This window comes from Gavialis gangeticus, unplaced genomic scaffold (assembly GCF_001723915.1).
Source record: "Gavialis gangeticus isolate Ggan-Ray unplaced genomic scaffold, GavGan_comp1, whole genome shotgun sequence".
Taxonomy (NCBI): Eukaryota; Metazoa; Chordata; order Crocodylia; family Gavialidae; genus Gavialis; species Gavialis gangeticus.
The window spans coordinates 41,626,001-41,636,636 of NW_017728994.1; the positions used below are offsets into that span (position 1 = coordinate 41,626,001).

A 10,636-nucleotide genomic window follows, 5' to 3' on the forward strand; every position below is an offset into this window, starting at 1 on the left:
GCTCTTTAGCTTAGAAAAGTGCAGGCTCAGGGGTGATCTGATGGCCACCTATAAGTTTATCAGGGGTGACCACCAGGATCTGGGGGAACGTTTGTTCAGCAGAGCGTCCCAAGGGATGACGAGGTCAAACGGTCATAAACTACTGCAAGACCGTTTCAGGCTGGACATAAGGAAAAATGTCTTTACTGTCCAAGCCCCCAAGGTCTGGAACAGCCTGCCATTGGAGGTGGTTCAAGCACCTACATTGAACACCTTCAAGAGTAAATTGGATGCTTATCTTGCTGGGATCCTATGATCCCAGCTGACTTCCTGCCCTTTGGGTGGAGGGCTGGACTTGATGATCTTTCAAGGTCCTTTCCAGCCCTAATGTCTATGAAAGTCAAAACAGAAGCTGAAGCGAAATGGTGCTGTTTTGCACAGCCCTAGTGCTTATCTGCTTAGCCTATCTGCTTATCTCCTCCAACCTCCCTTATCTGGGGTGGCCATTAGTCCTGCTTTATACTGGACTATCCTGTTTTTAAACTTTGTCCCCTATTCATTTCTCAATGAGGACCATACAGTGAAACATCCTCTTTTTAGTTCGTTTACTGGAAATGTGTGTCAGTCACTTGTTCTTATGATTCTAATGGCTGTGCTTAGAGCTAGAGTGGCATACAATGAGGAGGGGCAGGGTTCCCACCTAGGGAGGGAGGGAGGTGGCCTTCTTGTGGTGGCCCGCTCCCCTTGCTACTGATTGGCCAAGGGCCAGGTCCCTCCCCTCACTGATTGGCTGAGGAAGCAGTGACCCCCACCCCTTATCACTGATTGGCTGAGAGGGGGCCCACCTCTCACCAAGAGGATGTCCTGTATTCTGGGGATGAGTCAGTGACCACCCTACCCTTATCTCCTCATACCTCCAACTATACTTTAAAGGATCTGGCAACACCCCATGGTGCCCTGACACCCTATCTGAATTGCAGAACTAAATCTTTTTAAAAAGCGTGTACTTATTAGTATTTAAAATTACTGCAAATTAACAGGAAACAAAAGTTTAAATTAACAATTAAGACCCAGTTTGTAACTTTAGGAACATTTGGGTACAATAAGCTATACAAATAGCTGAGACTGCCTGTTTGTTTCTTGAGTGATGTCCTGTTAGCCAGCTTTGGATGCAAGAGAAGTACTTTCAGCCAAGAAGGAAAATTTGGGATTATAAATTTGCAATATAATTTTCTAAAACAGGAGTTTTGCTGATACTAGTATACTACAGACCCATTTTTTCCCAGCTCTCTCATCTTTTTTGATTTGGGTTAGGTAAGCTACCCCTGAAGTTTTGTGATTGATTTTTCTCTATCTGTTCTTATACATTCTTGGTAAATGTCAAGTTCATTTTGTTATAATGAAAATTAATTTTAAGAAATTCAGTTTTTTTGAGCCTTAGTATCTTGGAGAGGCCCAGGATTTTTTTAATTTGTTCTAATCCCCTGGCAATTAAATTAGTGGCCAAGCAGTTAAATTTAAAAAGTTTGATATTGTTTGTATCTGCCCGCGAGCTTCAAATGCAGATGTATTGGGAGATTGCATGTTAAAATTCCTGTTTTACTTGGTAAAATTGTAACATTTAATACATTTTTTCTGTTTGCAATGTTTAAATTTTTTTAAATTCATATTTCAGAGGGCTTATTAAGAAAAAGGAAGGTGGTGACTATAAAGCAGAATTAGCACAAGATTTTAAAAGAGAGACAGTGCTAGTGGGAGAAGATGATGATCACCAGGAGCATTTTTCAGAAATGTGGAAAGAACAGAAGGTAATAAAATATTAGTTATGGTATATGTCAGATCATTTTTTCACATTGGGTTTCTTAGAAATCTTGCCCCTGACTTTTATAAAAGTAGTATATTTCTCCTTGCTTTCAGGATACAACAGTTATTTTCATATTGTGGAAATTGAAGGAAGGTTGTATAGTGCAAATTTAGGGCGGAATTTTCAAAAGGGCCTCAGGGAATAATTTAGTTTAGACACTTGAATGCAGGAAATTAACATTTCGGCTGAACATACTCTTATTGACTTCTAGGATCTTTTGGATTCAGCTATTTCATTTGAAAGTTCAGCTGAACTTCAAGAGATAAAGGAATGTATTTTCATACCACATCTTACTCTTGCTGCAGAAGTAACACCAATGTTTAAGTGTCCCATGTAAGTTGTAAGCACTTTAAAATGATAAAGCATCAGTCTTTGCAAAAGATTAACTTCTCTGCTTGTATAGAACAATGAGTGGGTAAGTATTGTTTAAATTTAACATGTTAGTATTAGTACATCATTTGATAGTAAAAAGCTTAAAAAATAGTTAATTTATGTTAAAACTGTGAAAAAGGGATTGGTTTAAAAATCAGAACCCTATAAATCTCTTATTAAAATAAAGTTTAAGGGCACCATCCTGCAAAGAAGAATGCATATATTTTACTTTATGGACTATGAAATCATTAGAACTACTCACTGTGTATACAGTTTAGCAGATGTGGGAATGGGGCCTAAATAATCTCCTTATTATGCAGTGAAAATTAATCTTTGGCAAAAAATACATGATTTATATTCCCTTGGCATTAACTACTATAATCAATATTGTGACTGGTAGCTATTGAAGTTGGATCATGGTTTGGTTTGATTATTTGGGGGTAATTAAATCCATATTCATTAATTTTTAGGCATGAACAGAAGAGAAGAACAAAAGTACAGAAGAAACAATACTTTATTAAAATATTTTACAATGAAAAACAAGTCTCTTGTACTTCCGTGGCTCACCTCCAGCTGGATTTTAAAGTGATTTTTCAGCAAACTTTTAATATTCAGTTATTAAATTGGCCTGAATCTCTTCGATTGGAGGTATAGTTATTTAATTTACTTCTGTGCTTTACTTCTATACCACATTTGAGACTTTCTATAACTCCCTTTAAAGTCCATGAAAAGACTTGTGTTAGAGGGTAATTATAGGTCAGTTAGCCTGCCATAAGTCCTGGGCAAAAAAAAAAGGAAAAACTATTGTAGAATTCAATCATTACCAAGCTAGAAATATACTAGATACCAGTCAGCATAAGCTTGTCAAAAATAGATTTAATTTATTGATGAGTTATTATGTAATACTTTAGACTCTGAGAGGCTTTATTGCTGTGCAGCATTCTACTGCTGATGTTTTCTGTGGTCATGTTTAAAGCATGCATTAAGCAGATTGAGACAGTGGTCAGCCTTGTTAGCCTGAAGTCAGGCAGAAGGTAGGGCAGGGTATCATGCACTAGCATAACTTGGGTGGAATAGGTAAGGAGATGGTGGGGAGGTGGAGTTGGAAAATAACTGTTGCTACTGCAGCCATGCGCTTGTGCCAGTGGCATGGTGGCAGCTGGAAATCACCGATGCCTCATGTAACACAGGTGCCTTGGGTGCCTGGCTGTATTATTAAACTTCTGGTGGTATTTTAGGCCTCCTCTACATGTGCAGGTAAAGGTGTGATGGGATCTAATGTATTATTCACACAGTCATGCCTCTTGCCAGACTACGCATGCTTGGCAGGAGACACTATTGTATGGGATTACTCATTAGATCCCAGCCTGCCATATTGCTGGGATCCTGGGCTCCCTCTGCACTGGCAAGAAGCAAGGTCCCATGTGTAGGAGCCTAAGGCTCAGTGGTTTCACACTGGGCCTGGTGCATCCTCTGCAGCTGATGGGGCACCCAGTTTCAGGGGAGACCTTGCTACGTGTGCAAATGAAAACTTGATGGCCACAAGCTATAAGGTTAATACACTTTTTTTTGGGTCCAACTTTATAGCTGGCTGGTGCTTTTTATACCATGATGGGTACTCTGCATGTGTAGCTTGTCTTAAGGTAATTGCACAAGTAACCAGGTAATTGCATGATACCTATAATATATAGAGGAGGCCTAAGATGCTCACTGGTTCAGAAAAGTATCACGCCTGCTAGCATTTGAAGTAGGTTTTTGCTTATGACAGCTCATGCCTCTCTGAATCAGTCAGTTTAAGGGGCCATCTTGCCGTATGTTCTGCGTTAAAAAGATTAAAAGCTAACTCTGGCACCTTCCACACATTACATTTAAGGCATGATTAAACAGGTAACCATGCCTTAAGTTGTGACCCAGCTACACATTCAGCCAATCAATGGCTGGGTGATAAAACAAGCAGTAAGCTACAAAACAATTCCACAAAAAATGGAATAACTTTGTAGGTTTTTCTAATCCTCCATTAGCATTAACTTTGTAAGTTTTTCTAATACACCATTAGCATTAATTGAATGTGGGGCCAAGTACTGTCCTATGGCTGGGAGCCCCATCAGCTAAGGGGCTCCCAGCCACAGGGGTGCACCATCTATTGCCAGCCCACAGCTGATAAGTCTTGCAGTGATGGCAGTGTTGTCAGCTGTGGTGCTTGCAGTGGGGAGCATGCTGCCCCCTTCCCCCCTGCCAAGCCACCTCAGTGGGACTCACAGAGAGGGCAGCAGCAAAAGCGCTTTATCCCCTTGCACCAGTGATAAGGTGTAATAGGATCTAATGCACAATCCCACAATTGCACCTCCTGTCATGCACATATGGCATGGTAGGAGGCATGATTGTGTAGACTGTACAGTAGATCTTACTGTGCCTTTATCTGAATGTGTAGAATGGCCCTTAATAACAGACCTCAAAAAGTAATTATCAGTGGAGAATTGTAACCGGAGAATTAGCATCAACTGGGGCTGTTTTTAGTTAAATCAGTACTAGGCCAAGTGCTGTTTAGTATTTATTAATGATTTGCAAGTAGACTTGAAATAACCTTGTTGTCTATAATTTTTATAAGTAAAGATTGACAGAATAGCAAATAATGATAAAGAGAGGGCATTTGTACAGATTGTGTATTTCTTTGTGGCTTGAGACCGTTCATATAAAATGTTTTATCTTTTTGAGTGATTGTTATCAGCATGTACAGCCTAACTGTGGAAACTATGTGCCTCAAGCAATAACTATAGAGTGCATCCTTCCTTGTGCCTCTTGCCAATAGAAGAAAAGAACAGTGAATACATCCTCCTTCTCAGTTTCTCTCAGCTGCCTTGGCTAGGGACAGAATGCTTTTGTCAGTTTGTGCTTATGTCCTACAAATCCATTCAAAGCCTTTCTTGAAAGAAAGAAGCACTTCTTCTTCTTATCATTATCATCATAATTACTGTTCTTCCTGTTACTACAGCTATCTTTAAAAAAATTAAAAAGGAAAAACAGAGGACCGCATTTCGTTATTGTTTCTTTTGGTTGTGGTTGGCAGCCTTTGCCTCTCCTATTTTGTGTGGTATTTGTCATTTTAGGTTCTGCTTTCTCCCTTAGCTCTCTTCCTAGTTCTTTCCCTTTTCTTTAGGCAGAGGAATTAAGAGTATTGAAGTACCATCAGGAGAGAAGATACTGTCACTAAAGGCTCTAATCATGGCACAGTGAAATCTTAACAGTAAACAATGGTTGGAAGTTAAAGCCAGTCAAAATCAAATTATGAATTAGACACAGTTTTTAGCAGGGGCATGATTAATTGTTGGAACACTGCAAAAGAAAGTGTTGGATTTTCCATCTGTTGATATGGTCAAATCAAGACTGTGGATGTGTGTTGGGGAGAGAGATTTTATCCAGATACAAAGTATTGTTCTTAATATACAGGGGTAGCCAGGTTAAATTGTATAGCCAGTGTGCCAGAGTAGAGGAATTAAGTGTAGGTAGAAGAATTTAGATAAAGTAAAGGATCCTAAACTTTATGAATTGATGGCTTTAATGATCAGGCACTTACTGTATTCTTTTAAGTTTTTAGTTCATCTTTGTATAAATAGCATACAAAAATACTTCAACAGATTTTCAAAGTGGTTATCTAAAGTATGCCTGTAATTATGTACATGCAATCTGTGCATGTACATATGTGCAAGCAGCTTACAATTTGAAATAAATATTGGCTCACTGGATAGGGTGACAGGTCTGGTACTGGGAAAATCCAGGTTTAATTCCCTCGAGTACCATATATTATTTGTTTGCTTTGGGCATAAGATATTTAGATCTGCATGCAGAAAGCTATTATGTATCCATGGGAGTTGGACTTTAAAATACCTTTGTGGTCTGGACATTAGTCATTCTGGGTATTCCTGCAGAGCACAAAGCAGTGCCAGGTTGGGGTAGCTCAGGTGTCAGAAGCAAAATAGTCATATTAACACAAATCTCTGTCTAAGCTAATCTGCTTTTTAGCAAGTTTAATTAAACCCAGTAGAGATTTGTGCTCAGTTAATATTTTTGGTTGTACATGATTTGTGCTCAGTTAACTTTTTTTGCAAAATCAATTAGACTAGACAAATCACAGTTATATTGGTTCTGGTACCCAAGCTAGATTCTTCAGAACTAGATCAGGTATCTCTGCATCACTGCATTATGCTGTATAGGTATACCCACTGTTTCTTAGGCCCCTTCTACATGTTACAGTTATTGCACAATTAGCTGGTTAATTGTGCAATTACCTTAAAACTAGCTACACATTCAGAGAAGCTATCATACCATAAAAAGCTCCAACAAGCTATAAAGTTAGACCTCAAAAATATGTACAAACTTTATAGCTGGTTGCTATCAAACTTTAATTTTCACATGTAGTCGGGTCTCGCCTGTGGCTGTGAGTTTTGTCACCATATGTGGCATGGCAATGATTTGTGTGGATCTTGCATTAGATCCCATTGTGCCTTTACCTGCACGTGTAGAGGGTGCTTTAGTTTTTATAGGAGGGATAATAGTAATTCATTACCTCAGAGAGGTTTATAAGAATATCTGTGACAATGGCTGTGCTGAATTTGGATATGTAATGAAAAACTGGATCTGTTTGCATGATCTTTCTGTGTAATATTCATTTGTTTTTATTTATTGTACCTTCTTGAAGTGTCAGTTTCTTCCTTGAACTTCTTCCAGAATCTGTTTGCTTGGTCTTTTCCTTTACTAACTCAACTTTTTAAATCGAAGCAGTCTTTTTTATTTTTAGATTTATGAATCTGCTAAAAGAAAAACGTTTTTGGCTAAAATATACTTACCCATTCCTGACAATATTGTACTTCAAAGAGAAGATGTATTGGAACAGGTGGAGTTTAGCTGTGATCAGCAAGTTGAATCTGTAAATGGAGAAGTGGGAAGCAGTAAGTTACTTATGGTAGCATGATTTGAAGTGGGCTTGGTGGTCTTCTGGTAACATCATGCTCTCTTATGTAGGGAATTAAAATTTAAAATTATTTGAGCATGTCTACACTGTAATCCAAAAGTGTAATTTGGATCTGCATAGAGATTAGCTGCATTAGCCTTAAACGAGCTACCCTAGGATAATGATAGCTGTCTAGCCATGACAACATTGAGCTCAGTGTAGGATAGCTTTACAAGAGGTTACCCAGGATCCTAGGTTTGTTTTACAGCCTAAGTTAAACCTTGTGTTGCACTGGTTATCTGTATCCAAGCTAGCTGCTTTAAACCCAGTTTGGATAATTTTACACAAACTGTGGTCCTGACTTTGAATTGTAGGGTAGACTTACTCTTTGAATAATGCTTCAATAAGAGTTGATAAACTGCTCAGGAAGCACCAACACTTGTTGGTTCTTCCTTATTTTGAGAAGCAAGATGATGATATTTAACTATCCAGAATTTTATTGCCCTTCTCTTCTGCTGTTCCTGTTTGAGTCTTGTCTCATCCAGGACAAACATAGGATGACCATCATGTCTGTTTAAGTTAAAGGATGATATTGGCACAAGAACAAATGGGTGTGAACTCACTTTTAGTAAACTAAGCCTGGATGTTAGAAGGTTTTTAATCATCCAAGGAGTGTGGTTTTGGAACAGCTTAATAGGCATGCTAGGAGCAAAGACTGAACTGGTCTGAAAATGGAAATTTTATTAAAGTTATTTGTTGGGTTTTGTAGGGGTTTGAAGTTATTGAGATTTCTTCCAGACCTATATTCCTATAAAAGAAGCTGATCTCAGAGCAGTGAAACAGTATCTGAAGCTATTTTCAGGAATTGTGAAAGACAAAACCAGTCTGCTCAGATTCTCTAAATGGTGGGTAGAAGATCTGTGAAGGCCAAGGCTCTCTCTGAAGCAACAGCAGTGAAAGATGAATCAGCACTTACACCTCACCTGGTGGGAAGAGATTGTTTCTGACTATCCTTGGATGTTGAGGGAAGAGGTGCTTTAAGATTTTTACAAAAAAGGGATTTTAATAACCCTTCATGCCATTTCCCTGGCTCATAAAGTACCCAAGTACTTCTTATTTACTAAATCTTTTCAGAAGGCTTTCAATTTTTCTGAGATTTCCTAAAAAAGAATGTTCATGTTTTTGTGTCCAGTTATTCTTTTCTTAAAGAAGAAGAAAAAAGTGTCTTCTGATGCAGAATTTGAACGTGAAATCAAGGAACACTTAAGCAATGTAGCTAAAGGATTGGGAATAGGGTCGCCCCCCTCCCCAAGGAATCTCCCTTCAGTCTCTGATCTGCTGGAGTGAGGAACAGACTGCTGCACTTCTATTGGCACTGTCAGGAACTTTTTTGCTAGATCTGCTTAAAGACTGTGCACACTCCCAGAAAATATGGGTGATGAGTGTTTTCCTCCTCTAGTCCTCAATTCATGAAAGCATCCTCCTCATTTAGGAAATAACTTAAGCAAATGCAATCTTGACTTGGGAATGTAAAGCACCATCCTGGGGAATGTAAAATACTTTTTAATTAAGATGGGCAAGCCTTTAACAGTGCATGACAGGGTTGCAGATTGTGTGTGGGGGCATCTGTTTTGCTGAAGGTCACAGCTTTCCAAAATTTGGAAAATGTTGAACTAATAAAACTTTTTAAATGTAACAGCTCTTGGATTTGTACTTCCTTTCAAAAACTTTAAATTGACAGATGTACCATTTCTTCTCAATGAAAATGAAGAACTGTATCCTGTGATGTCTGGAAAACTAATGTATTCCTTATCCTGGACAGCTGATGAAGGAAATATTCCCTTAGCATCTATACTTCAGCCAATAAACTCTGCTTCTTACAGGTAATAATAAAACTTAGATATCTAGAAGACGGTCAGAAAAGAAATAAAATTAAAATTCACCAATTAATGCTCAATGGTTTTATTGTAGAGTACCGAGAAATACAGATGAAGAAATAGCTACTGGAATTTTGTGGTTCACTGACACACAGAAATTTACTGAATGGGCCAAGAAAGTCAAGACTGATCCCAATGATCCTGAATATTCAAATTTGATGGACTTCATTTTGGTAACATTTAGCAGGTTTTAGTATTAGCAAGTTGATCTTGTAGAACAACTGTGTATCATCTTAATTGTATTAGAGGAATTCTAAATACTGACTACTAATACATTTTCCCATGAAATCTTTGGTTCCAGGATTATGAATAACATAGGACTGAATTATGAGATTAATTCTGATCAAAATTTTTTAAAATGTCAAAATACACAAGAGAAAATCTTGAGTTGATGTAGTACATTAAGCCCCAAGATAGAATTGTAGACTCCTAATTCTAATTTTAATTTCTGTTTTAATTTCTAATATTATCTGAGTCAGAGACAATCCTTCTCTTTCTTTTCTTTTAACCTCCCCTTCTTATCTTCTTTTTCCTTTCATTAATTTATATCTCTTGTTTAGGAACCATTCTGGTCATTCTTCCTTTTGGTGTAATTCATGACATTTTGAATTACTGCTTGATTGATATATTGCAGTCATCTTATACCATAAACTATATTTATTTTTCTGTTTAAGTCTCTGTCATTGCAGTCATTATTTAGACATGAGAAAATATGTGGATGAGGCAAAATTCAGTGATGGGGATCCCTTTCCCTTTCATCATCCAGTCTTTGGATCTTGGGAATTTAAGAAAAAGGTAACTTTGATTGCTTACAGATGTTAAAAAATATATATTTTTTAAAAATGGCACTTAACTCATGCTTCACTGCCACAGGCCACATTTAAACTCTGCGCACTTCCGCACTGAGCCCAGTGCATGACCAGAAGAAGCGGTGCGTTAGTTGGACCTGGCTCGCCCAATGTCTGTATAGATTGGGTGCTTTTAGTGGGGCTTTTTTGGCACTTATTTAATAGCTGATTGAATCTGTTTTAGATAAAAGTGCCAAAAAGGCCACTGAAGTGCCTGATTATACAGATGTTGCAGAGCCAGGTTGAACTAAAACTCTGCTTCTTCCAGTAAAATGTGGTATTCTTTTGTTTTTTGGGGTTTTTTTTATGTCTGTAAGCAGCCTTTTGCCTGGAGATGTAATTAGCTGTGTTAGTCAGAAGTGGGGAGGCAGGATGGCTATTGGAGTTATGCTACTTTTGAAAGACTACCAGATTCCAGAGAGGGGCTCTGTATGACTCTTGTTTTCCACAAGGGTAACAAGTTACAAAATGTAAGATTTGCTCTCCAGCTTTTGGACCAGTGTACAAGAGTATGACACTGTACACAGGAGAGCCAGGTTTAATGACCCCCTTCCAGTCATGTGTCATTCATCAAGCCAGCAGGTGATGCTGAACACATCCAATGCTGGGGGGGAGGGGGGGTGGCGGGGCATGGGACGCAGGTGTGGCAGCTCTGGGAGTGGAGGCTATGCCCTGCTGCCACTTGCCC

The 10,636-nt window shown here is 38.5% G+C and overlaps 2 protein-coding genes across 2 annotated transcripts in view; both read left to right on the top strand.

The window, feature by feature from the left end:
- LOC109287158 (coiled-coil and C2 domain-containing protein 2A-like) overlaps positions 1–2,990 on the top strand; it is a 25,163-nt gene extending 22,173 nt beyond the window's left edge. Inside the window, exons 3-5 of the mRNA XM_019502121.1 lie at positions 1,655–1,787; positions 2,055–2,176; positions 2,686–2,990. Coding sequence (XP_019357666.1) covers positions 1,655–1,787; positions 2,055–2,176; positions 2,686–2,869 — 439 coding nt within the window. The 3' untranslated portion in view covers positions 2,870–2,990. The remainder of the gene's footprint in view (positions 1–1,654; positions 1,788–2,054; positions 2,177–2,685) is intronic.
- A 3,772-nt stretch (positions 2,991–6,762) lies between these two features.
- The window catches only part of LOC109287159 (coiled-coil and C2 domain-containing protein 2A-like), a 41,895-nt gene continuing 38,021 nt past the window's right edge, over positions 6,763–10,636 (top strand). The window contains exons 1-3 of the mRNA XM_019502122.1: positions 6,763–7,161; positions 8,905–9,046; positions 9,135–9,273. Of these exons, the coding sequence (XP_019357667.1) occupies positions 8,949–9,046; positions 9,135–9,273 (237 nt within the window). The 5' untranslated portion in view covers positions 6,763–7,161; positions 8,905–8,948. The remainder of the gene's footprint in view (positions 7,162–8,904; positions 9,047–9,134; positions 9,274–10,636) is intronic.